The sequence below is a fragment of the Lontra canadensis genome, unplaced genomic scaffold (genome assembly GCF_010015895.1).
Source record: "Lontra canadensis isolate GAN:19392208 unplaced genomic scaffold, GSC_riverotter_1.0 scaffold8, whole genome shotgun sequence".
Classification (NCBI taxonomy): Eukaryota; Metazoa; Chordata; class Mammalia; order Carnivora; family Mustelidae; genus Lontra; species Lontra canadensis.
Window position 1 is genome coordinate 1,605,923 of NW_022631002.1, and position 26,945 is coordinate 1,632,867.

The following is a 26,945-nucleotide window of genomic DNA, read 5'->3' on the forward strand; positions in this document are numbered from 1 at the left end:
GGAAGGCTTCAACCGCCTCTGCGGAAATGTGGGGGAATGAACTCTCATTTAATTAAGTAAAAAAAGGGAAAATCCAGGCCACCACAAGTGTTTGTGGTTAGCAAAGTACAGGTTCTCAAAACCTTAGTCTGTTTGTTCCCCCTGGAAACTGGTGAATTGTACCAGGACTGGAAGACAGAGCGATCCTGGCAGTCACGACGCTACTCCTTTCATCTGCTGCAGAGGAAGCAAGTCCAGTGAGGGTAAGTGATTCATCCAGGGCCACACAGCTCGTTCCCGTAACGGGAGAGGAGACGCCCCGCAGCAGCGAGAACACCTCGAGGCTTTGAGCAAAGGGCAGCAAAGCAGCCCCACGAAAGGACGTGGGCCCACGGCCAACAACAAAGGTGGAAACGCCGGCCATTCCAGCACGGCTAGCTCTGCCAGGGCAGCTGTCCTGTGCTACACTTGCACAAACGACCGGCACTGCTTTGTATAATTTTGCACACGTTATTTTTGGAATCAGGTAGAAGAACTCAGTGTTCATGTTAAAGCCGTGACAATCAGCTAAAGGCCAGGCCCGATGGAGGATGCAGTCTGTGTCCACACCAGAGAGCTTGGAGGGGCGGCCACATGGGGAGGACGTGCAGGTTCAGAGAGACGGGAGCATCAGAAAGGAGACAGACGCTCACGCCCATAAGCAGTTCTACTGCGAGGATCACGGGACATTTTTATTTCTTCCACTTGCTTAACCACCTCTAAATTCAACAAAGTTCATACTACAGAGATGAAGGAAAAAAATCATCTCCCTCTCAAGCCCACTCTGGAGGCCAGCGTGTGTGCCCCGTGGGACACGCCGGGTGCGTGCGAGTTCTCCGGGCCAGAGATCGGAAGCTGTCTGTCTACGCGGGCTTCAGAGAGCCCGGCGCACAGCGGTCTCACCAAACAGCCAACTATGATCCTGGTCACTCTGGGAACGGAGACTGGACAAAACCAAGGTCAGACACGGTTTCTCTAAGCCTTCTTTGAACCATAATCTACAAAGAAAGAATTTACTCGGGTAGTAAACTACACAGACCTTTAAGAATTCTAACAAAGTTTAAAATCTACGTAACTGGAACAAGTTTCTCGCATAACATCACAGTGTGTGTTTTGTAAAAACACAGTCATTCACCTACCAAAATATGAAGTTATTTTTCAAATTTTTATGGACAGTGATAGTGTTTCCACCTTTTTACTTTTTTGCTTTTTTTGTCTTTTGTGCTCGGTGGCACCGGAGGCGTGGTGCTGAGGCGGCCCGGCTACAAGCTCTGGCTCTACACAGCCCGGCCGGCTGCCACAGGGAAGCCGCGCCCACACGGCTCCATTCCACGCGCTGACCCTGTTCGTGACCTGACAGACTCTTGATCTGACCAGCCACCAGGTGACAGTGGTTCTTACAAACAAATTAGAGGCAAAATCAGAGGAAAAGCACAGCACCCCATGAAGAGCGCCTCTACTTCTTCGTGACTGGTCCTCCCCTTGTAACATCATTTACACAGCTCTCCCTCCCAGGGCACAACTAAGCTCCACATAGGTTTTTTTTCTTTTTCCCCCAGTGAAGGTTTTTTCAATTAACATATCAAATAGCTCATAAAAGACAGACATTATGGTACTCTCTTAGGAGATTTCCGAAAATTCTCTTTTCTGTGGGGAAAAAAAAAGGTCAGCATTTCAATTCTATGATTCCAAAAACCATAACCAGGCAACTAATACACTCAGTGGTTCTGTTATGTGCACTTCTCACTTCAAACCATAAAAAAGAAAAGAAAGGAAAAGAAATTTACAAAGAAATATTCTAAAATAAATGTGCGGACAAAGTTTTTTCATAGGTGAAATCCCTGAAACTTAGGGTTTCTTTTATAAAGAATCTTCTCAAAACAAATATTTAAAAACTTTCAAAGGAGATATGTGCTTTTAGCATCATTAAGAAAAACTACCCGTCTTAATGAAAGTATAGAATAAAAAGTTCTCCCAGTCAATGAAAGAATGACTTAATAAACATTTCTGGAAAATCTGTCACTTCTTATCGAAACTCTGAACACACACGGAAACTCTACTTCCGGGAACTTACCCTGCAAAACTATTTGCTAAGAGACGGAAACAAGGCCCTTTACCGCAGATGACACCGACAGGGAAGAGGTCCGTCAGTTGGGTGCCTGAGGCAGACTGGTACACCCAACAAAGCACCTGCACTAACGAATTCTAAGAAGCGGAGGTCATGAGGAGGACAGTGGTGGAACCCCAAGTGTCAGGGGACGGCCACAGGTGGGGGAGGGATGGGGGGAAGAGACTGTGGGGACTGGGGGCTGCCCCTTAGGAAGGACGGATGTGGGGCCGAGGCCTCCATTTTCCACCAACCGCACACACATCACTTTCTTGCTCTGTTTTTAAAGGAAAGACCACTCCTGTCAGTGCTCCTGGACTTCTGGGGAGGAGAGATGAAGACACCACCCAGAGGCCCTCAGCGCCGTACCTGGGTGACCGGGACTCAGGTCTTCCACGGCAATCTGCACCACGTCCGCCAGGTCCTGTTCTGACATCATCCAGAGGGAGAGTAGAGTGGCCGGGCAGTGGGCAGGAACCAAACTCACGCAAGACCGGGTTTCTGCCACCTAAGAAACCGAGACAGACAGGGAAAGGGAGATCATAAGTGTGACCTGTGACATGAGGCCAACTGCCAACTGTGTGTGTCCCAGAGCACGTCAGGTGCTAGGCACCATTGGATATGGGGTTCTCCTCGCTTCAGACCCCCGAACGGCAGTATTCTCTGAGAGGCGAGAAGCAGTTCACAAACACGGCTCAGGGCCTCCATCCTTAACCACTAGATCAGCCCTTACCTGACAGCCTCCCGCTTCCCCAGCCCACTCCTCCTCACACCACCTCCCAAGTCAGCTGCCTGTGATGGCCTGACTGTGCCGTCCCCAAGCCAAGAGTCTCAGGGGTCTCCTACCTCCCCCACAGTACTGTTCTGCCCTTCCTGCTACACACACCACAACCTGGAGAATTACTGGAGAACTGTCACATGCCCACTGCCGGTCTCCAATAACACGCTGCCCACCTCCTGGATCGTCCCTCCATGGACCCTGCCACCCTCAAGGCAGTGCCCACGTTCCCTTTCTGCTACCCAGACCGCCCTCCCACTAAGCACCTCTGCTCGCTGCCCTCTGGCTTCCAGGGCAGACCCAAACCATGGCACCACCCCAGGACCATGGCCCCGGGAGCATCCCATCCCCCACGTGCCCTCAGGAGCAGGGGTTTGAGCTGCCACCCCCGAGCCAAAAACCATCTCCGGAATAGTCAGTTCCTTTCTTCTTGCTCTTGAAACACTTTGATTAGGCCAAGAAGGACCTTCTCTTCCAAAACAAAAACGAGGTCATAGGATGTCAGACGTGGCCTGTCGACAGCCGGACCGAACCATACTACTTAAGAATGGGATGTCCTGGAGACCTCCGGGGTCAATGCCGCCATAATGTTTTTGCATATTTATCTTCAGTTATTTGTGTCTACAAGTTTTTAATACACATTATTTCTTGCTCTGGCATGTACTCTGCCAACTAGAGTACATGCTCTCCGGGGACAGGAAGCACACCCTGAACTCTCTGGCCTGGCCCTCGTCACCAGGACGTCTCACAGTCCCGAGTCCCTGCTCCCGTGGGGCAGGAGGAGTCCAGTCAAAATTTCAGATCACCTGGCTTCACCTAGGTGTCTAAGGACACCTCCTTTTAATGAGTCGGTTCCAGCAGGCGCAAGAGCAAACCTGCAGGTGTCCCACGTGTGCTTACATCCTCGGAGAAAATGTGCTTCCTCTTCTCTCTCATCCAGATTCTAACTCTACAGAACTTTAGAGGCAAATTTGTAAAAGAAGGAACCAAGCTCCTGCCTCACCTCGTCCTTTAGAGAGTATGGGCAACAGTTTTACATGAACGCGTTCTCGAAATCGCAAAGGCACTTTTACTCTCCACAGACACACCTGACAGGATGCTGAACGAGAGGCCCAAGCACCAACTGTCCACAGCAAAGGAGACTGATGACACACTGTGGGGGCGAGGCGGGAGGAGGCCTTGCAGGCAGCACAGAACCTGGTAGGACCCACAGCGGAAAGATGGTGATGACAGAGGTTTTGAACCCCCGCCTCCCCCCATAAAACTACGTGAGCAGCTAGACTAGCAAGACCCGCGTCCAGGTCAACACCCGTAACGAGATGGTGTGATGAGGCTTTCCTTACGAGCCCCAAAATACCAGCACAGGGGGACAAAGGCCTGACAGCGACAAGGTCACCGGGAGGGAAGCTACAGGTCGCCGGTGGCGGGGGGGAAGCAGACAGAAGCAGGAAGCAGAGAGCCGCGGCGCCGGAGCCAGGACCAAGCACCACCCAAGGGCAGAGGATGGCGACGGGCTTGCAGAAGTGTCCAGAAGGCCTAGCACAGTCCAGACCCCAGGAACTCTCAGAGCTAATTATCTAACTATCCAAAGCTCCCCTCAGGCCACGTCCACTAAAACGAAATGACTGGGGACAGAATATCCAGTCAGGACAGGAAGAGAGAGAGACAGGGAAATGGAGTCTGACTGAAGGTGGGAGAGAGAGGGAGCCTGGCTGGCTCCGTTGGCGGGACAGGAGACTCGATCACGGGGTTGTGAGTTCAAGCCCCACTCAGGGCACAGAGCGTACTTAAAAAAAAAAAAAAAAAAGGTGGGGGAGAAAAGCAGAGCCAGGAGAGCTCACAAAATAAGCTGCTGTGCCTTTTAACACTTTCTAACGCCGATGGCATAAAGGACCCTAGACACCGAAATTAGAAAATCTATTCTAAACCATGCCTCCCTTCTAAACATTCAGGAAAATTAATTCTACGTGAAAAGGAACAACGGCAGATACTGAAGTCCCATCTCATGCAAAGATAACGTGATCTAAGAGAATAAGGAAAAAGCAACGCCACGCCACAGACCACGACAGCCCACTTGAAGACAAGCGCTGAAGAGAGGCAAAACCCTCCCCCCTGAAGTGCTCCAAGGACAGGGCTTACGGGGAGCCCCAGGGCGGCATCAGAAGGTGCAGACGGGCAGGGACGGGGGTCCGGAGAGCTCAGACAGGAACAAGCGAGACGCCCGGGAGCCGTAAACACTGGGAAACCGCGCCTAAGAAACAAAAGGAGAAAAGAAGGAGATTTTTAAGAAAGAGAAAGAGATGAAGGAGAAGAGTTCGAGAAGGAGGAGCCCAGGCGGCAGCCGAGGCCCGCCGGCACGGGGAGAGGCACTCTCAAGAGGAAAACCAAGGCCAAACCCGGGGAAAGGGAGTGCCCAGAAGTGTGAGTCAAGACGACTCTCCGGAAAGGAGTCGTCTGAAACAACTTACCAAAAAGACACACCACAAACCCAGAGAGAGGGGGCGGAAAACAGACCCCCAACCCCAAGACACATTCGAGTAAAAATATTAGTGAAAGAAAAAGAGGAATTCCTTTACACATCCAGGCAAAAAGACCAGGTGACTTAAAATGGAAAAGAGATTACCCAACTCCAACAGAGAAAAAACTGACGAGCAGGTCTAAGATGCTCAAAGAAAGGAACATGGGCCGAGCATTTTATATGCAGACAAAGGGACTTCCAAGTGTAAGGGCGGCAAACATTTCCCGCCACCTAGCGCTAGAGGAGTGCGCTCCCATGAGCCCTCCCTGAGAAACCGCTAGAAAACAAACCGGAAAAGCAAAAGCAGCTGAAGAGACCGGTGAGCACCGGCGAGCGGCGAGCACGCTGTATTCGCAAGCAGAAGCCAGTGAGGAACACAACGGAGCAGCACCCCACGACGGCTGCACGCTCGGGGCTCGGAGGGACAAGTAACCGGCCTTCCGATGGGGAGGAGAACTGGAGGAAGGTGCGGAGAACAAGGGCCAAGAATCGTCCGTGGTCACGTCGACCGGCAGCGTCGGAATTCCCTTCCAGAATGTTCTGTGTTCAGATGAGCACTTCCGGGACATTCCAACCCCATCACTCTCCGTGTCCTTGAGGACCAGGACGAGGAACCGAGGTCAGGCAGACCCCTGGGGCTGCGAGTGGGCGGCAAGTGTGAACTCGAGTGTGCCATGTGTCTGTGTGCACACTCTAACTCTCTCCCGCGAAGAAAGGTGAAGAGACCGTGGTCAGACCGGTGGCGACGGGCGTCCCTAGAGCCCGCGCTGTGATGCTGCAGTGACACGTCCCACCCGAGGAGAGCGGGGCCTCCCAGAGGAACCGTGGACTCCAGAACTGAGACAGGGGATACGCAGAATGAGCCCAGGACAGCGAGCCAGGCCAGAGGGAAGGAAGGTACGACGGACATTAGGGCTCTATCAGTGGACTCACAGCCAACACGAAGAGCTCCTCCTCGGGCAAAGATGGACAAAAGACCGAACATCAACAAGGATAACTACGTCAATGGACTTAAGAAAGTACTTTTAAGTTCATGACATCATGATACCAACAACAAAAGTCACCCTCAGAAGGTGCCAGGGAATGAAGTCTTTAATTTTTTAAAAATGGTGATAAAAAGAAATCAAACACTCATCCTGCCTCTCCACCTGAAATGGCCCACTGGAGACGTTCCACGGCACAAAGAGTGCAGAAGTGATACTGCGAAGATGCAACTTTGCGACCCTGATGAATCGAGAATGTGGCGCTTGAGCCGCCAACGCCAAGAACACCAAACACGACTCTCCCGCTTTAATGACGAGCACGCCACCCCCGAGGCAGGCCCGCCGCCAGACACACAAAGCCATCTCCAGAACCCTACTGCTCCCGACGCCTGGCACACAGAGATGTCGCGGAACATGCCACGGGCGCCACCGAAACGCACACAGCAAACCAAAAGGCATATGAGGGAACCCCAGGTCGGGGGGGCGACAAAGAGGGTCCCTATAAATTAAAGGAGAGAACAACAGAGTGGACAGAACTACAGTTTTCTAAATTTGCAGCATATTTAATAAGGATTTCTAAAGGTAAAAGTCAAAGCAACTTGAAAACAGTATTAGCTACACGTACGCCAAACAGCTAACTTCCTTCGTGCACAGCGACAGGCCTAAGACCAATAACCCCGATAAAAAATGAGCATACAAAATGAGGGTGAATTCACAGAAAAAAAAAAAAAAGAAGTCACAAGGCCTTTAAACCTGAGAAGACTTCAACCTTTCACGTAATTTTTACACTGCAAATTCCAAATGAGACACCACCTTGCACCCGCCAGACCGGCAACCCTCAGTCACTCGGTGTGCTCCAGGCGTCCGCGGCGGGCTCCGCGGGGCGTCGGTGGGAGCGGAGGCCAGCAGGACTCCGTCAAGAGCAGCAGGCGAGAGCGGTCAGAACGCGGCTGGCCACGGCCCGGACCCTGCGCACACCCTTCGGGAATCCGTCCAGCGCCCATATTCACATGTATGTGCGAAGATCTACAGCCACAAAAACCCAGACCAACTAAGGTGCTGCTCGGGAAGCAAAGGAAGGGACGCAGCCGACACGTACAGTGACAGGAGTTCCTACGGGACACTCACAGCCACACAACGGGACACACCGAAACAGCCACATGAAAACACAGGCCGGATCGCTCTAAGAACCAGCTCCCAAGATGCTGAATTACACGAGTGTAGACGGAGCAAAGTGTATAGCGTGTGTTCTTGTCTTCAAGAGCTATGCTAGACACACACCGACTACCTCTGGGACGTAAGAAGGAAAGGAAATTATTTTCCCCTGTTTATCCTTTTACAATATGTGCATTTTTACCCTGTGCATCTATCATCTTTTCAAAAAGAAAAAGCACTTTTTAAAAATGGTCAACTAGGGGCAGCTGGGCGGCTTGGTCAGTTACGTGTCTGACTCTTGACCTCTGCTCAGGTCTTGATCTCAGGGTCGTGAGTTCAAGCCCTACGTGGGGTACCAGGCCTACTTAAGAAAAAGAAGAAGAAAAAGAAGAAAAGTCAGTCACCTAAACACACAGGCATAACTGGCCGGGGAACTCCACCATCCCAGCCCCTGCTGGAGCATAGGCTCTCCCAGCACTGGTGCTCACCCCTCCGAGACCTGGTTGTCCGGGCAGACACCGGCGGAAGCACGAGGGCCTATCAGACTGGACGGGTCTGGAAACAGGTGTCGTGCCACCTCTGTGTCCTCTGAAGACGACCTCTAAGTACAGATTAACTGGCGGTTAGAACGAAGGTCAGAGCTAGTCATGCCATAAACTCGGTCTTCTTTTGCCCAAATCGAGAACCCAAGCAAAGATTAGTGAAGGATACGGTGAACGGGTTGACGAAGGCGGCAGACCTCAGGGAGAGAGTACCACTCAACAACCAGCCTTTGAATTGGTGGGTTTAAAACGTTTTCAGGTCACTGACCGTTTTCAAAATCTAAAAAAACAAAAAAACAAAACAAAAAAATCCTATGAACCGTTTTCCAGGAAAAAAACACAGAGACAAAATTCTGCCAAATTTCAGAGCTTCACAAACACCAACGGCAACGGCCTATCTCAGTAGCTGCTCCACTGGTGCTCAGTGTAAGAGCCACAGTTTACAAGGACACGTGGCCTCAGGCCGACTGCCCTCCCCCGCAGCCACTCCAGCAGCACACCTCGGCCGAGGATCCGGGTCCCTCTGACGGGGTGTAAGCGCAGACGTGGCACAGGGCAGATTCCGGGACACCTCGTGAAAGGGCAGCTGGCATGGGGCCACAGCCCTCCTCCCTGCCCTCCGGCTGCCAGACTCCAGGCATGAGGATGGGACGGAGAGGACTAGAAGGCTGGAGCAGAGAGCAGGACAGGAGCTGCCACATGTCCCTGCACTGGTAGCCTCAGACTTCCCCCACCGGAAGGGAAACTCACAAGCCACCTGCTCTACAACAGCGAGTTCCAGAAGCTGCCGCATGCTGCCAGGCTTAACCCAGGTGTGGCGCCGGGACGCCTGTTCATGACGGCCCCGGGGCCACAGGTCCCAGGCCAAACAGCTCGCTCACCAAGGGCTAATGAAAAGTTTTCAGACGCCCAGTTCAAGCCTCTTCCCGGTCTTCCAAATTCTGCAAGCAGCTTGAGAAAATACTCCAAGTGCACCATAAAATCCCCAGCCCTGAGCTCTTCCAAATGAGGACGCCACACGCTATCCAAGTTGTTTACTCAAGACGGTTCTGTTGCCAGGATAGAGTCATTTAAAATTCTGCTAACAGTGAAGGTTTGAACAGAAAAAACTAGGGCAACAAGCCCAAGAAAACTGGAGCAGAGCGGAACATGCGGTTGCCATTTTGGCAAATTAGATCTACCATTTCTCAGAAGTCCTGGAGACAATCCAGTCCTAACACAATGAAGCAGCTGGGCTGAGATTAACGCTCAGTAACGTCTCTGACAGCAACGAGGAGCTGGCCCCTAGCACGCCTGCGAAGGGGGCGTCCTCCCCGGCACACAGGAAGTCCAGAACCCACCAAGCAACATCAACGGCCCAAGTGTTTGATATTGGGGGGATGACGGACGAGCGACGGCACAGCACGCCCTGAAACAGCGCCCTCGTCACTGTGAGTGAGGCGGGTTTAACGATCGAACAAGATGGGAAGATGTCCGGAATCTCACACGAGCAGAGAGGGACGTAACAGGAAACCTGTAGGACTGTATGTGCTTGACCCCAGTCCTGTTGGCTAATAACGCACTTATGTGCAGTCACACGTCCGTGTGCGTGTGTAAACGCTCACAAGAGGGTCTGGAGTGACCACGGTGAACTTCCTGGTACCCGGGAGGGAGGAAGAACACAGACAACGCAGACAACGCTCATCCCGTATCCTTCCCAGGGTGTGGGGTCTCCTAGCAGCAGCTGTAACCGTCCCTGGGAAACTGCTTCCCTAAGACCGGCGGGAATTCAGACTAGGCCAACCGTGTCAAACCCCGACAAACACCAGGCAACGGCCTCAGCCCTGCCTGTGCGCAAATCCACACAGCCCTGCTCAGGGAGGCCGCTGCCCTGCACCCCCGGCACCCCTGCACCCGCCCCCATGTCTGGGGCGCACCCTTTCTCCTCCACCTTCCGCATCCCAGCCCCTCCCTCCAGGAATCAGCTGGCCAGCTGGCTCTCCCCATCCCCCACCAGTGCTTCCCAAGAACTCCCCTGGCCCCTGTGGCTGTTGTGGGCGCTCCCTTGGGCTCTGGGGTCATTCCCAACGGAAGTCACATTATGTCCCCAGCGGCCCTCCATCTCTGTTGCTCTGCTGCCCTTCAGAGCAAAACTCCCCAAACTACTGCCCAGACTTGCTGCCTCGCTTCCCTCTAGGACCTTGCTTGCCCAATCAGACATCCTTCCACACATCAGACCGCCCAGGTGGGTCCCAGGCAGGCTCACTCCCGCCTCATGCACCTGCCTCTCTCGCCTTCCCTTCCCTCTGTGGGGGTCCTCACCTCCCGGACGTGGCCGAATGTCTGGGCTGGGGGCAGGACCTCTTCTCAGTCACGTGGGACAACCAGCTACGAGCCGATGACACGGGCTCCCCCTCGACTCAGACCTCTCGGGTGAACTGCACATCCACGCGGCAGCCAGATCCTGGTCACCTCCCAGGGTCGTCCCAATCTCCACATGCCCACAGCGCACTCAGCACCCACCCCACCACCACCCTGCTCCCCGCAGACTTGCCATGTCAAAACCTTCAGTCCTTGGCCCTTGTCCCTCTTACATCCATCCGTGAGCCAAGCTCTCACTTGACACGCTCTGGCCTCATCTTCTCACGTCTGGATCTGCCTCCCCGTAGTCTCCCTGCTCCGTCTTTGCATTATTCCCAATACCGAGTTCAAAAGCCACTTGGATCGTGTCAGACTGCGTCACTCCTCTGTTCAAAGCCACCAAAGGCTTCTTGCCAACTTATGGGCTTCCTGGCACTCTGAAGCCAGCTGTGTACCTACCGACACCCTCCCGTGCCCCTCAGGCTCTCCCCGCGCTCCCTGGACCCAGCCAAGGTGGCCTCTCCACTCGGCAGGGACACGTTCAGCTCAGAGCCCTGGCGCTCCAGCCCTCTTCCCAGAGACACCGAATCACATCCATCTGAAACCCACCAGCCGCGCCTGCCTGCCTCCCTGCTCCCCTCCTGCTTTAGCACAAAGCACTGACAGCCTCACTCACTGCATACACTCCTTTAGCACCTGTCTCTCCTACCAGGAGATAAACTCCTTCGGGCAGGGACTTCCGTCACTTTGCTCTCTTGCCCAGCACCGGGCCTGGCACCGGCTGGGACACAGGAACGACACGCATGGTATGTCTTGTGCAAGAACCCACTGCGGGCTTCCACACCAGTGCAGAACCAGGACGGTCAGCACTCCTAGTTAAGAACGTGCAGAAAGTCTGCAACATACTGGGTCTGTGTTTCCATTTCAGTAAGGACCAACCTGAAACTAAGTCCCGAGTCAGTTTCGTTTATGACCTTGGACTCCTGTGAATGGAGTTAACAATGTAACAAGCGGCTCCTCACTTGTCAGCCGCAGACCCCCGCCACTGCTCATCAGCGGAAATACAGAACTGCAAATTTATTTTTAATTTTGCTAATTTTTAAATATTTTGAACACCCATAAAATAAAACCGCAAGGCCATTAAAATAGGAATAAAGAAAAGCTACTGTAATTGAGCATACGACTTTGCCTTAGCAGTAAAGGCTTAAAAAAAGGAAATGCTCTGGACTGTCAGCCCTCGTTACAAAAAAGGCGGCAAGAAAAAAACAAGCGAACAAAGCCTCCCTGTGTTGACACTGGGATTTTCTGTCCCTGCAAGAACACCACCACGTCGTTTGTCTCATTAGGGATGTCACACGTATAGGATTTTCTTTCCCATCAGTTTTTTTAGGGCAGAAATTCTGCACAGAGCTCTTACAACAACCCTTGAACTGACCCTGGCTGGGAAGAGGCTACCTCAGCATCAGCCCGAGGACAGCGACCGACTCCACGCTACTGCAACGACTTCCTCGCCGTCAGACAAGACCCAGAGTGGACAGCCAGCGAGACAGAGCCAGAAAGGCTGGGCACGCCCCACCTCGAAAGGGCCTTAAGTCTAGTGCTAGTCTAACTTCACGTCACACGTGACGAAGACGGGAACTGAAGGTACGACCTTGCTGGTCAGGAGTGGCCCAGCATGCATCCAAGAGTCTCGGAGCACTACTACCAGGGACAGACGCTCGGAATGTGGGGGAAACCTCCAAGAAACTAAAAAATCATTCCATTTAGTCAAATCCTTTGGGATATAAGTATAGTAATGACATAATTAAAAGCCAGTATGCAGTAAGCAAAGACATCGATATTATTTAAACTAAGGCATGTGAAAAAAAACTCAGCTTGCTTGATTTTTTTCTCCCAAATCAGTGGGGGTCAGGGGGAGGGCAGAAAACTGGGAAGCAGGAAATCCATCTTCCTGTGGTTTCCACTTCTTCCTAGGAAAACCTAGTCACACCATGCCTTGGTTAAGACAGCCCCCTTAAACGTGTTTACATTTAAAATCAGAGAACGGCCTAACGAGAGAGCTGGTCTTCAGAGAGCCGGCTAATATATTTGATTAAATTTGCCACATTTCTTCATCTTTTCCAAAAACTACACACCTCCTCAAACACGACCCATGACGGAGGAAAGAGCTGGACTGAAGCTGGTCCCATAGCCCCCACTGCCCTCGTCACACACGTGCCGAGCTCAGGACCCCCCAGACCACCCTAAAGCCAGTGAGACCCCCAAAAAGCTCGTGCTTGTAGGGGTGTACCTAGCAGTTACCAGATCTGAAATTAGAGCAGAAAATGCTTGACCATCTCTTTATTCATTTAAAAAAATTAGAGAAATCAAATTATAAAAAAATCAACGCATCACATGTTAACGTACCAAACATCTTTTATGAAAAATAACCACAGATCCCGAAGCAACAGCAGCAGCAGAATCTCGAGGTCAGACTTCACAGGAAAATAACCGGATTTCCAGATCTGCGGCAACTTTCAGTCTTGCGCTCGGAACCATGCTGGCTGACACACACGAAGGCAAGCCACCGTCCCACAGAAGCGCGACTGGGACACTGCTTCAGCACCGCTTTAGGTGGCTGTGGCTGTTCCCTGGCGCTGTGCGCCAGAACTCCACAGGTGTCTTATTCTCCCCCAAAGTCTCGCTGCGGTGCGGAATGTGAAACCTCATCAGTGACCGTTTCACTTTCTGACTCTGAAATCCACCGGTCCGTCTGGCGCTGTCCACGGATCTCCGAGAGGGCCAGTGCATAACGTCGTGCACTGCTCATCTGGAAAACACTGGGTCACTGAGTGATGAGGGTTTTCCAAACGCAGTTTATTAGGTCTCATCAAAGCATGACGTTCATTTACAGTAACGCTAGTAGCAGAAACATCTGTAAGTACCGAGAAGCTGTCGGGGTCCCCACGGCAGAGACACACTTTCCGAAATTCCAATCCCACTTGGAGGCCCCAATCTGATCACTGGCGAGAGCGCTGGTGGCTAACTCTGTTCACTGAGCAAGAAACATCCGCAGTTTGTCGATTACTCTCTCCCGCGGGCCCGTGAAAAGAGACGCTTTGCTGAGCGAGCACCAGAGGGGCAGGAGGGCTTGTCCTTGAGGCCACGCACCACTCAGAAAGCCAGACGCCTGCTTTCCACGAACTTCCCGCTGGTCACACTGAGTGTTAAAAGGACGTGTACTCGCAGGTTGAGACTCAATGAAATAGATTTTTACTGCTGCGTCAGGGACATTCTTAAATGAAAATGGCTTTTTTTATAAGGACCCAACTGCAGTCTGGAGCCTTGGCCTCAGGTGTGGCCCGACGGCCACAGCTTCTCCACATCAACCCCACACCATCAGTGCAAGTACCGGCACACGAAAGAGGCAAGTGGCCTCTACTGATCGTTAGGAAAACCAGCCTCAGAGGCCCCCAGGCAAGTTCTCAAGACCATGCGCGGGCTCCTCAGACCCCACTGACAGTCGCTGCTCTCGGTGTCCCATCTCCTGCGTGACTGGAAGTGAATTTCGGGTAACTTCTGCTACGAAATGCAAACCATCAATGCAATTACAAGCAACTCTCACTTGATTTACCAACTGCCAAAGACAAACGTGAATGTGCCCGAGAAGCCTGCGGGGAGGAGCCCGGGTGCTCACCGCCACAGCCCCGACCGCAAGGCCCCGAGTCAGCGGTGCGTTGTTGCTCACATGGTAAGCATCTCCCCCGACAACAGAAACCACCACCTGCCCCCAAGAGGCAGGAGCACAGTACTGTGCACCCGACTGCAGGCTTCAAGGCCTCAGCCTGACGTCTTAGCTCTGGGAGGAGTTTCTAGAAGCCTCTGTGAACTTTCACACATTAAGTGACCTTCTTGCGCCCTTCCAAAGTAGCTGCTGGGTGCTGCGGTCAACCATCACCATGAGGGAGGAGAGCGTCACCCGCCCTGAAGGTGCTTCCTAGCATGGCGCGTGCGAGGGACGAGCGGGATCTACCGCTTGGCCGGAGTGGAGAAGAGGCCTAGCTTGGGGACCACTGACCGAGGCTGCTGGAGATCTGGGGGAGTCGGCAGAGGACAGAGGCAAGAACGAAGGTGTTAGAGGTTCAGGTCTCCCAGGCAGGGCCCTTGAAAAGCCCATGGCATAAAGCTAGCAGAAGCTTGGGGCGCCTGGGGGGCTCAGTCGGTTAAGCCTCTGCCTTCGACTCAGGCCATGATCCCAGGGTCCTGGGATCGAGCCCTGCATCAGGGTCCCTGCTCAGCAGGGAGCCTGCTTCTCCCTCTCCCCCTGCTGACTTTCCCTCTCTCCCTGTGTCTCTGTCAAATAAATAAATAAAATCTTAAAAAAAAAAAAAAACAAACCAACTAGCAGGTCTGCTCTCAGTGATCCAAGCCTAAGGAGCCCTGCCTGATGCCACAAGGTCCCAGCAGGGGGCGGTGGGGAGGGTGGCAGGACCATCAGCCATAAATGATTTCGGGGACACTTAAACATGGGCAGTATCCTCGGTGGCACTATTACTCTTTTTTTAGGCATGGTTATGTGAAAGGACGCTCCTGCTCTCAGGACATGAGCACTCAAGCACTTAGCGGTGAAATACGGCGAGCTCTGCAACTTACTTTGAAAAGCTGAAAAAAAACACAGTTTACCAAAAACTACCAAAATGTGTAGTTCTCACAGTATTTCAGCTTTTTCATTATTACTATTGTGCCAACCTGTGATCAGTGATTACGATTCACTGAAGGCAGCGAGATGAGCAGCACGTGTCAGCGATGAAGCAGCTCTGGGATCAGGCACGTGCGGGGTCTCGTCCGCGCACTGCTCCGGCGGCCGGTCAGCAGTGCTGTGCAAACCCCTGCACGTGCCGGGCCCGCTGGGACACCCGGGGACTCGCAGGACGCACGTTACTGCAGCCCTCGCTTCGCTGAAGAGGTCTGCGACCAGACCCCAGCATCTCCGAGGTGTGCCCGGACACGCCGAGGCGGCAGCGCCCCGTGACACCAGCCCTCTGCGGGCGGAGATGGAGGCCCCACACCCGTGAACTCACTGCTCTCCGCCAGCAACTCTCCTCTAGACTAAGGGGAGGAGAGGCGGCACAGAACCACGGACCCCACAGAAGCCACTTGTCCCGAGGGGCCAAGCAGCAGCTGGAGGGCTCCCTGCCGGCGGCCGGTGCCCCACACCATGGTGGCATGCGCTGCTGACAGTGGGGGAACCAGGCACAGAAGAACAACGCACTCTACTCTGCAGCACCGCCGGTAAAAGGCCCTAAAATAAGGAAATGTTTAGAAAAAAACAAAAATAATAAAACCCGCCAATCCACTGGGTTGTCCCCCTCCCCGCTACCACCACATCCCTCCTGCGCCTGACTCCTCAAGCGCGTTCTGGAACTCTCCCCCAAACCGTTCAGAAATGGCATGTCTTCCCTCTCCCTCCGAATCCCAGACACACAGTATGGTCTCCAAACCCACTGTCAGACTGGAGCTGCTCTCCGGGGGCACAGAGAAGAGCCCGGCAGCAACCCCCGACTGCCCTTGCACACCCCTCTTTCGTGACACACACAAGTGACAGCACCGCGGAGCAACAGCACACTCACAAGGTACAATGAAAATGCAAGAGAGGGCCCTTCCCTGGAGAGAGCAAGAGTGTCTGAGAGCTAACGCCTGTCCAGGACAGCTGCAGGGACAGTGGCCTGTGGAGCGCACGCTGGCCAGTTCCCCCCAGCAGAGACACAGACGTCATCGTGGATCCCTGCACTTCAAATAAATGTGTCCCTCCCAAATATGGGCAAGCTTCTTCCTAGCGAGATTACGAATTTAAAATGCCTCCAAGTTCCCGGCCAGTTCTAAAATCCAAGACTCCGGGATGTGGAAATATGACCAGAGTGCCCTGAAGACACGGGGTGGGGACGGGGAGTTAGCAGAGCTCGCTCCCCACGACCCTGTCCTGCTAACTGCGCCGACACGGTGTCCATCTTCCTCCCTGGTGTCTGCGCCTGCGCAACTGTCCATCTTTTTTGGCTCCCTCCAGAAACTGAAATCCTTTCATCGCCCATCTGCTTCTCCTGCATAATGCCACGTACTGTGAAGCCTGGGGAGGAGAACAGTCATTGGTCTAAGGATAAGGACGCCACAGTGTACTAACCTCCTTCTCCCACCTTGCAACTTCACAGAAACCAAACAAACCACTAGCGGGTGCCAAGATGTTAAGGCAGTTTGGGATCCTAACCAGGCAACATAAAAACAAAAGAAGATTAACTCCCAACTTGAGCAGTCATTAAATTAAGTGACAGTGACAGGTGGCAGATGCTGGGACAATTCTAGAAGTTTCTGATCCCCACCACGTGTCAAGCAAGTGCAACCTCTCAGAGGCAGGGCTGACAACCAACGAGAACTCGTTAATATGATCCAGAACAGAAAACAAAGTCCAGGAAGACTGGCAAAGGTCATGTCAGGGACACTGGCTGACCCGGGCACAGCCCTCACACGGGCTCGCTGGTGGCAGACGCAGCCCATGCCCCTATCACGGTGGGGGCCCGGGGATCTCAGTTTACGGTCTCAGAACTAGATACAGCATCCTGGCCCTGCTTTACTCAAGGTCATGGTTCTCGATATATAGTCAGAACTTAGTCATGGAAAACAACACAAAGAAATAAGCTGCACGTGGGACCCCAAATTAGCTGGATCAGGTCTAAGACTGAAAGAGGGTCCACGCAGCCCACACGTCCATGTACAGCATCTAGTGTGATTCTGTACAGCCACGTGGCCATCCAACGTCCTCATCCAACTAGCTGGCCTTCCTCTTAGCTCCAGAACACCAGGAAGCCTGTGTGAACTGGTATGGGGACTCAGGGGTCCAGGCTGCAGAGGGCACGAAGGAGAGAAGCCCAGTGAACGCTGAGCTACCGGCCTCCCAAATTGCCCCTCTGCACGCCCCCCTACAGCCCCACCAGTGGGGCTCGGGCTGCCCTACCCTGGAGGGGACGCTGAAGGGTCTGCCCTGAGCCAAAGAGCCAGAACAAGGTGCTCTGGGTCTCAGACCCCAACACTCCCCTCCTCGAAACCAGCCCGCGCCGCGCCATGTAAGACAGTCCTATCGGCGACAGAGCTGTGGCGCGTCTGAGAGAGGATGAGTCCACCTGAACAGAGAAGTGTGAGGACCCACGGCCGGAGCGCGGAACAGGAGCCCGGAGCCCACGCTCGAGTCGGAGCCACACACTGAGCAAGCCAGACTCCAGGCGCGAATTCAGACAAGGAAGGCAACGCAGGGGCCTGAAATGGTTTGCTAGGGGAGCGAAGGTAATTTCCAGATGAAACGTACTGTTAAATTTTAAGAAAATCTATTTGCTAACCAAAAAAATTTACTTTGGTTAAAGACACAGGACAGGGGCGCCTGGGTGGCTCAGTGGGTTAAAGCCTCTGCCTTCGGCCCAGGTCATGGTGCCAGGGTCCTGGGATCGAGCCCCACATCGGACGCTCTGCTCAGCGGGGAGCCAGCTTCCCCCTCTCTCTCTGCCTGCCTCTCTGCCTACGTGTGATCTGTCTGTCAAATAAACAAAATCTTAAAAAAAAAAAAAAAAAAAAGACACAGGACATGGGGCGCCTGGGTGGCTCAGTCTGTTAAGCGTTTGCCTTTGGCTCAGGTCATGATAGCAGGGTCCTGGGAAGGAGCCCCCCACTCCTCCCTCCCCCTCTGCCCCTCCCCCTGCTCTCTCTCTGTCTCTCTCAAATAAAATCTAAAAACAAAACAAAACAAACAAAAAAACACACGACATAACTTACTTGGGTCTCAGAGATGTTTTCACCTTAGCCCCATAACAACCTTTCAAGAGTGTTTTCAATTCAGAAACCCTAAACCTTTAGACTCTGATGAAAAACAAACAAAACAACAACAAAAACAGGTCCAGGTCCAGCACTGAGTAGGTACCCTTGGAAAATAACTTACCTAGCCCAACAGGGTTATGTACACTTGAGGACAACCTTCGTAAATTTTAAATTAAAAAAGGTTTAAAAAAATACCTTTTAAAAAATAAATCTAGCAGATGACGCTACATGAGGTCATATTCACTTCTGACCCCAATTCTAGCACACTCTCCACACACCACACGCACACTTGCGACTGATGGTCTGAGACTCTGGAAAGAGCGAGCATTGTCCCCACTGACCGTCTTCCCATTTCTAAACAGAAGCGCAGAAGGAAATGGTTATTCAACGTGGTTTTTGTCAACAATAAATTCGCACATTTGATTTTACTAAAACGTGTCATTTATAATGAGTATAGGCCTAATTTCTGATTATATGGGCCAGGGCAAATATTCTGGGGGAAAAAACAGATTCATCCAAGTGTAGAAGAGTCCATTTTTCTTTTACCGTAAGGACGTTGTCGGGACAAGAAGTAAAATCCGAGTTAGCTCCGCTGCTCAGATGACAGAGCTCTATGAATGATAAATTTCCAATTTCAGTAATTGTGTTGTGGTTACACAAAAGAATATCCCTGTTTATAGGAAACCACTACTTAAGGACTTAGGAGTAAAGGGGCATCACATATTACACTGTTCAGGGGGGAAAAAAATACACACATCAACAGTTACAGAGACGAGAGGAAATAAATCAAGTATAAAACATAACATGTGAGAACGGAGAGGGCTATCACAACTCTGTACCGTGCCTGCAAATTCAAAGCCTGAAAACACCCAGGTCCTGCGGAGAGAAGAGGGTTTTCTCCACAGAACGGCGCTGGGGACGGAGGGAAGCTTTCTCATCCGAAGGGGCCTCCAACACGCCCACTTCCACTTCTGAGACGCCGCCACGGGACACTTCCTTTCCGAGCAGATTTCCCGAAAACGGACTCGAGGTTTCTGCCCCACGCACCTCGTGCCTTCTGCAGCTGGCGAGGCGGTCCCCGCGGACCTCCCCCAGGACAGCCCAGTCTCAGTGCAGGTCAGGAGCACGGCGGTGCCGGGGACAGAGGACAGCCCCGTGAGCAGCCTGGCACCAGCTCTAGTGCCCCCCCCATGTCGCGGTCACCGAGCCCCCATCTCGGAGTTCTCCAACCTGCACGAGCATTCAGGGTCTGGGCGTGGGGTGCACCAACCACAGCCCAGGAGCCCAACCTCGCGCCTTCTGGAGTCACCGTGCTGCAGGACGGATGCACGCATCCTGGTTCCCGCCCTCCGAGGGCAGAGCTGGGCAGCTGGGACAGAGACGCCAACGCCAAAAATATTCCCTTATCCTGCCCTTTACAGAAAAGGTTTATGCACTTCTGCCCTAGAACTCCCAAGCGTTGAGTGACCTTTGTGGCATCTTCAGACCTTGAAACTGCCCCGAGGCCGAGGGATCAAGAAACTTGGACCCATTTCTGTGGAAGGGTCATACTGGGCTCCCAAAAGACGTGCCTGCACTGTGACAGGACTGGGACATGCCTCCGGGCCTCCGCCGGCTCCTCTTCCGCCTTGCTCACTGGATGGACAGACTTCGGATTCCTACCATGGCGGGTCCTCGGAAATCCCAACCAGGTAACGCACGCTTGCGGAGTTCCCAAACAATCCCCAGGAGGACTCCAGAAGCCCGCCTCCCAGCACTCCATACAAGGAGCCTGTGCCTGCTGTCATCGTACGCCGGTCGCCCCTTCTGTCTCCCTTTCTCCTTCCTAACACAGCGTGATTGCATTTTACATCAATTTGAATGACACAAATCTAAAATAACACATTAAACCCTCACTTGGCAAAAAATGTGAAAATCAGTTGAATGTCACAAATCGTAAAAATCCATAAAATGTTGAATTGCAAAAGGAGAAGGCCAAGTCACTACCAACAGCTGCGGCAACTTTTAGCTGGAAACAGGACACTCGGCCTTCTCTGACCAATTCAGTCTGAGGAACCGTGGGGAATGAATCACGGTGGGCATCTTCGGGGCAGCCTGGCGCAGCGCTAGGCTCCTGCGACGAGAGCTCACCCCATACAGCATGGGGCGGCGGCAGACAGGTGCTTCCCCGCCATCCACCTGCCGGCGGCACCACAGGTGACAGCACCCCGTGTCTGTGTGTCCCTGCTCTGTGAAGCGAAGACGCCCAGGGCTCTGGCCACACCCAGGGACGCACTGCGGACCCCCGGGAGTGCAGCAGCGCACATCACCAAGTTTTCACGGGCAGTTTCACTCAAACCCCCTTCTGGTTATTTCATGATTTTCTACCTTGTGAAACGAGGAAAAATCAGTACAGACCACAAGCAGCATGTTTTGAAGCAGAGAAAGTCAGTCTTTATTACTGAACAGTTGGTCAGTACAGGTTCTGCCCAAGGTGCTCAGGCCCCAGCCCGACGGGCTCGCCGCAGGCCCGCGTTCCCAACAGCACGCCCAGCTGCTCGCCGGGCCGCCGTCCCCCCGGGGCCCTCCTGTCCAACCTGCCGTCGCTCGCCGTGCTCCTCAGATGCTCCTCTCCTAAGCGCTCGTACGGAATCACCTGGGCAAGGCAACGGCGTCCGTTTCCCCACGAACACCCCCTCCACCTACCTACTTTGCACGTGGCTGAATTAAAGCGCGCTCAGCTCTGCCTTCTGCTTGCCCGACGTCCTTCGTCCATCGCTCCCACGCCGTAAGCAATCTGACCCCGCAGGTTACTACTGACCACCACCGCCTCTCCCTTCCACTGTGACGCTTAGTCATAAAGCGACTCTGACTGGCCGCCCCAGTACAGATATAGAGGGTCGAAACATTTAACCAAATCGTGCAGTTCTTGGCCATGGGCAGAAGTAAAAGGTGCAGGGGCACCTGGGTGGCTCAGTGGGTTAAGCCTCTGCCTTCGGCTCAGGTCATGATCCCAGGGTCCTGGGACTGAGCCCCACATTGGGCTCTCTGCTCAACAGGGAACCTGCTTCCTCCTCTCTCTCTCTGCCTGCTTCTTTGCCTGCTTGTGATCTCTGTCTCTGTCAAATAAATAAAATCTTAAAAAAAAAAAAAAAAAGAAAAAGTGCAGAAAAATTAATTCAGAATTTCATCTCATGTGATGTTACAGAATTTGGGGCCTACGATCTGCTTGTGGCTGGAGAAGTTAACGTTCCCATCTCACGTTAAATCAAGAACGGCCACACGTCTCAAGCCACGGGGGGCTCCAGGGCCTGACCTGCGCTCCGCTTCCCCTGAAAGAGATGAACGAGGGGCTGCGGCCCTCGCCGCTGCACTGGGGGATGCGGAGTCAAGAACTTCCTCTGGGCAGGGGGGCAGGGGGGACCGTCCAGCCACAGTCCCGGACAAGGAATGACCAGAGCCAGAAAGCAAGAGCGAGGACAGCATGAGCTATTAGCTAAAGCTCTGATTTTTACTGGTGTCACAGCCTGCACGAGGAGAAACTGGGCAACCTAAGGGTGAGGTATTTCAGCACCACCCTGCAAAGCAGGGGTCGCTCCAGACTCTAACTCAGGGACCGGCTAAGCGAGCTCTAGGCACTGGACCAGGAAACAAGTGGTGTTTCACGTGATCCCACTCACTGCCTGCTCTCCAGCTCCCTAGCCCTCCCCCACACCCCAGAAAAATGAACGTTTCAGAGCAGTTCAGAGTACTCGCGTGAACACGCCATCGTGTGACCTTGTTTTTCTGACCGTCCTATACGTGACGTCAGAGAACACAACGGTGTTCGTTTACCGGTCATACGAGGACTTTCTAAAGCTTTTATCTGAGTCAATCTTATTGAAAACCTTAACGTGTATTTTCCTCCAGGAGCTTCTTCAAAAAAAGAAAAACGTTTCCTTTCCCAGATCTAAACGGCCGAACCGGTCAAGTTCTAAAGTGCACCTTTCCAGGTCCGTCTTGTGGGTCACGTATTTACCAGCTCAGCTGTGGGGACCCACGCGGTGTACCAGATCCTTAAGGAGAGATGCCGGCTATCCAGCTACGCCATCCCAAGCTCGCCCAGACCCCGTACCTGAAGCACCCATCTTCCAGTCCGCCAGACTGTGGTTGTCTAGCCCACCTCCTTGGCGACGGTCTCGCACAGGAAGTACTTCTTCAGCATCAAAGTGCATACACCACACCGGGCCATCTTTCTAAACGCAAATTCTGGGTGTTTCTCAGTCTTGCAAGACAGGGATACTTTTAAGGGACACCCATTAACATTTTGGTGAACAACCCTCCATTCGGGTTCTCTCGGGACTGGACTATGGGCTTGCACTTGTGTCTCGGGTCATCAGCTGGGGTACGTGACATCATAGGTGCTATTACTGGTGATGTTAAGGAGGTGATTTTTCCACTGTGAAGTTACCATTTTTCCCTTTGTAATTTACAAATATCTGGGAGAGATACTCTGGGGCTATGTAAGTATGAGAGATTGGAGGAGACTTCAGGAGACATGACAATTAAGTGCGGAGTGGGATCCTGGATTAAATCCTGAAACACAAAAAGGGTATTAATGGAAAACTTACGAAATTCAGTTTGTCTGCAGTTCAGTTAACAGTACTGTGCCGACGTTAACTTTCTGATTTTTAGGCTGTCTGGTTATGTAAGAACTCAGCACTACCGGAAGTGGGTGACGGGAACAGGGAAGTTTTCTAAACTATTTCTGCAACTTTTCTGTGAATCTAAAATTACTGCAAAAGGAAAAGTTTACGAAGCTGCAGATTCTGATTCCGTATGTCTGGTGGGGGCCTGAGAGCTTGCCTTTTCCTTGAAACACCCAGCGATGGCGAGGTCACTGTGTGGGCCTTGCTAGGCCCTGACAGATGCGGGCACGTACTTCACTGTGCACAATTTTCAAAGGATAATTGACTAAAATGCACCAAGACTACACTTCAAGTGTAATTCCTGCTTAACTAGAAGCGACCCCTAAGTCTGGCACACTGAAGTGCTATCCCCACATGACATGGTACGAGAAGCTGGTGTGCCAAGGCGACCTGGAGTCTGAATCTACCTTTGTGACTTGTGCCCACGGCTGGCCTTCTGGGGCTGAGCTGGCCCTGCTCCAAGGCTGCGGAGCCAGAACCGCCAGCAGGAACGCAGGACATCCACCCACACTGCAACGCAGAGGCGGCCACGGGGACAGTGGTCAGGCCACCCATTCCCCGGCGGAAGGCATCCATTACCAAGGCCGCAGGGCGGCAGGAGAGCAGAATGACGAGAAGAATGCCGAGAATGGGCTCAGGAATTCCTGCTCCCAAGAGCGAATGGGCACCAAGTTGACCTCTACTCATTCCACTAAGATAACTGCATAATAACAAACCCACAAGAAAGAAAATAAGACACAAGATACTTTGCAAATTTCTGGGAGACTCGAAGGCGCTCATGAGGGCCAAGGAAACCACAGTGTGGAGCACACAGGAGTGGTGCAGCCGAAGGTGGGCTCAAAGCCTGACACAGGCCAGGGCACTCCGCAGAGCGTGGGCTGCGCCTGCTCCCACAAGTTGGACGCGGGCACAGAAGAGCTGTGCGAGAAGCCTCCCTGGACCAGGCAGACCAGCCCCAAATCAGAGGGGTCTTTCTTAAGCCGTAAGACCCAGAGGAAAAGGCTCTGCAACCCGGGTCCTGACATCCCACAGTAACAAGCTCCTGGTCACCAGAGGGGAGACCCACACGTTTTCGCAACCAGCCCCACAGACTCGGAGCTCTCTGCCTACTTCCTCTTGCCTTAAACAATAATTACCAATTTTTAAGGAATCTTTGCCATATGAAGTACGAAGCCAACACTTTTAAGAAGATGGCGACAATGACACTAGAGATATAAGAATTCAAGGAACAAAAGAAATGAAAAAACCCTTTTGGTATCCTCAAAGTCAAGAAGATCGCGCATTCATGACACAAGCAGATACCGAGGACAACAAAACAGACAAAATAAGCTCCCGGTGGTCTTCAACTGTGGAAAGGAAAAGCTTAGAACAGCACTGGAGATAAACGAAGCCCTCTCCCCAAAATGAGAATGATGTGACCGAAGAGGATAAAAACAAAAGATTCACTGGGTCAGTCCGAGACGTCCAACATCAGAATGACAGAAAGAATAAATCCAGAAGAAATTCCTCAACGGATGCAAGAGAATGTCGTGGGGCTTCGGGGTGAGCCCTCAGAGCACGTGCAGTGGGACCCCACACCCAGGGCACTCTGAGAACGCCCTCACAGCAAGCGGGGTCCTGAGGTCACTGCAAAGGACTGAAGCACTGAAACTGGAAACGACGGACAAAGCCAGGACTGGGACACGGAGTCCTGAACGGACTCGGACGCACAGGAAAGGAAAGTGCGCGCAAACCTGGGCTGGCCGACGGAGCCATCAATGCCGACTAGACAAAGAGGACTGGGGAGAAGAGCGGAGGCGGGAGAGCCGGGACAGTACCCCTGAGAACGTAAAACCAGGTGTCGAGTCCCGGGGAGCACCACGCAGAGACAGCCCAGGCCCGGACGGGGCAGAAAAGACCTTCCCCCGCGGTGAAGCAAGCGGCACTTGCCGGGTCTTGGAACAATGGCAGTCCCGGACAGGGTGGGTCAGGGAGCGGGGACGGGAAGAAGGAAGTCGTCCTGCAGCAGCGGCGTCACCGCCCCGGCAATCTGACAGTGCCCCTGCCCTGGTCCGGGCTCGCCACGCAGAAAGACCGTCCTTGCGGCCGAGCTGCTGCCCTGCCCAGGCTCTCCCTGGCGCTGCCCGCACGGCCGCTCCGGGTAAGCTCCCCTCGCGTGCCTGTGTTTCTCAGAAAACAGACCGCACACCGGCTGAGCTCCAGCCCTCCGCCGTGTGTGTCCTGGACGAGTGTCCTCACCTGCGCGGGTCCCACTGACCTCATCTATGACGCGGGGCAGTCTGCGCGACCCGGGGTCCCTGGGATGACAACACTGGGGTGACCAGCCGTCCCGGCCGCTGCACTGAACCGGTTAGAAACCCACAGCCGAGTGACGTGGACACAACCCCACGTCCCCGGCGGACACTTGCTTCCACTGCAGGCACAGGCCCGGGGGCCGGCAGGAGGGCTAACCCGGCGGGCTGTCCGGCGGCTCCCCGCCAACACCGGCACCCCCGGACCCTACAGCGGAAAGCTGAAGCGCTGGGGCCGTCGGCTGCGCTGCCCGCCCCTCGCTCGGGGAGGACCACTGCACCCCCCGCCGGCGGACTCCCCGGGCTCCTCCACGACACCTCCGGCGGCCGCGGGGTGCGCTCCGGGCGGGGCGGCGCAGGGCGGACCGCGAGCCCCCAGCCCGCCCACGTGCACCGGCCCCGCACGCCCGCACGCGGCAGCAGCTCGGGAGCGCCCGGTCTCCGGGCAGCGCCGCGCCCCACGCGGGCAGCCTCGCAAGCGCTAGGACGGTGCAGGCGACACGGGCCTGCACCGGGCCAGGGCGGCGCCCGCGGCAAACCCCGAGGCCGCACTTCCGCAGCCTGCGCCCGACCTCGTCCCCGGCGGCCCGGGGCCCTCCCCAGCCGGCACCAGGCCCTGCTTCCCCCGCAGCGCTCGGCCCACGGGGTGCGCTCCTGCCCGCCGGCTCCCCGGGCACACGCGCGGCGGAGGGCGGCCCAGCGGGAACCCCCGGCGCGGGCCTCGCTCGCAGGGCGCTGTCCCCGCGCCCCGACAGGTGACAGGGGCGCCCGCCGCCGCGCGCAGCCGCCTGGCCCGGCCCCCGCCCGGCCCCCGGGGAGTGAGGCTGGCGCGCGGCCCACGGCCCGGAGCGGAGTTGGGGGCCGCCGGGGGCGGAGGGAGGGCCGGGCCGCGGGGAAGGGGGCCGGGCGGGGGCGCGGGGAGCCGCAGGGAGCGGGGAGGGGGCGCGGGGGCCGGGCGCGCCGGCGGGACCGAGGCCGAGGGCGGCGGGCCGTTGGCCGGCCGCGCAGGGCGTCCGGGCGGGGGCGGCGGGCGCGGGCGCGGCGGCCGGAGGAGGGCGCAGGGAGGAGGGAGGAGGGGAGATCTCGCTCTCGCTCTCGCTCTCGCCCCGCGGGAAGGGGGAGGTGGAGACGCGACCGGCTGCGGGAGCTGCAATTACCGTGTGGGCTGCGGAATTCTCGTGGTGTTTGTCGGGGAGATGCGATAATGGCGTCCGTCCTCGCGAGAGAAGCCGCCGCTCTGCGCAGGCGCCGGGAGTCCCTCCCCGCGGCCCGCCGCCCCGCCTCGTCTGCGCAGGCTCTCCGAGCAGGGCGCGCCGGGCTCCGGGACGCGGCGAGGGGGCGGGGCCTGCCGCCGCGGGCCTCCAGCGCGCGCCTTCGCCCGCGCCGGCGAATGCCGAGCATGCGCACGCGACCTCCCGCCGCGCCACGGTCGGGACCTCTCAGGATCGTCCCTTCCCCGGCGTGAGCTCCGTCTTCTCGTTACCCAGTCAGAAGTCGCGTCGGCGCAGCGGGAGAGGAATGTACCATTTCTTCTGAGGCTGGATGACTAGGGAATTACCTCCCCGCGACGACTACATATCCCGGAGGGCCCTGCGCGAGCTGCGAGCGGGGCTTTCTGGGAATCGTAGTCCCTGAGCGGTCGCCGAGCCTGCCGGTACTTGTAGTCTCTCCATACTCCGTGCTCCCGTCGGCGCCCGCGCGCGCAGCTCC

At 54.6% G+C, this 26,945-nt stretch overlaps 1 protein-coding gene across 4 annotated transcripts in view; it reads right to left on the reverse strand.

Annotated features, from left to right (window-relative positions):
* BANP (BTG3 associated nuclear protein) overlaps positions 1-26,487 on the reverse strand; it is a 103,361-nt gene extending 76,874 nt beyond the window's left edge. For all 4 annotated transcript variants that reach the window (XM_032853790.1, XM_032853789.1, XM_032853788.1 and 1 more), the window contains exons 1-2: positions 26,393-26,487; positions 2,495-2,633 (exon numbers count right to left, since the gene is read on the reverse strand). In XM_032853790.1, coding sequence (XP_032709681.1) covers positions 2,495-2,564 — 70 coding nt within the window. In that variant the 5' untranslated portion in view covers positions 2,565-2,633; positions 26,393-26,487. The remainder of the gene's footprint in view (positions 1-2,494; positions 2,634-26,392) is intronic.
* Positions 26,488-26,945: the final 458 nt, after the last annotated feature.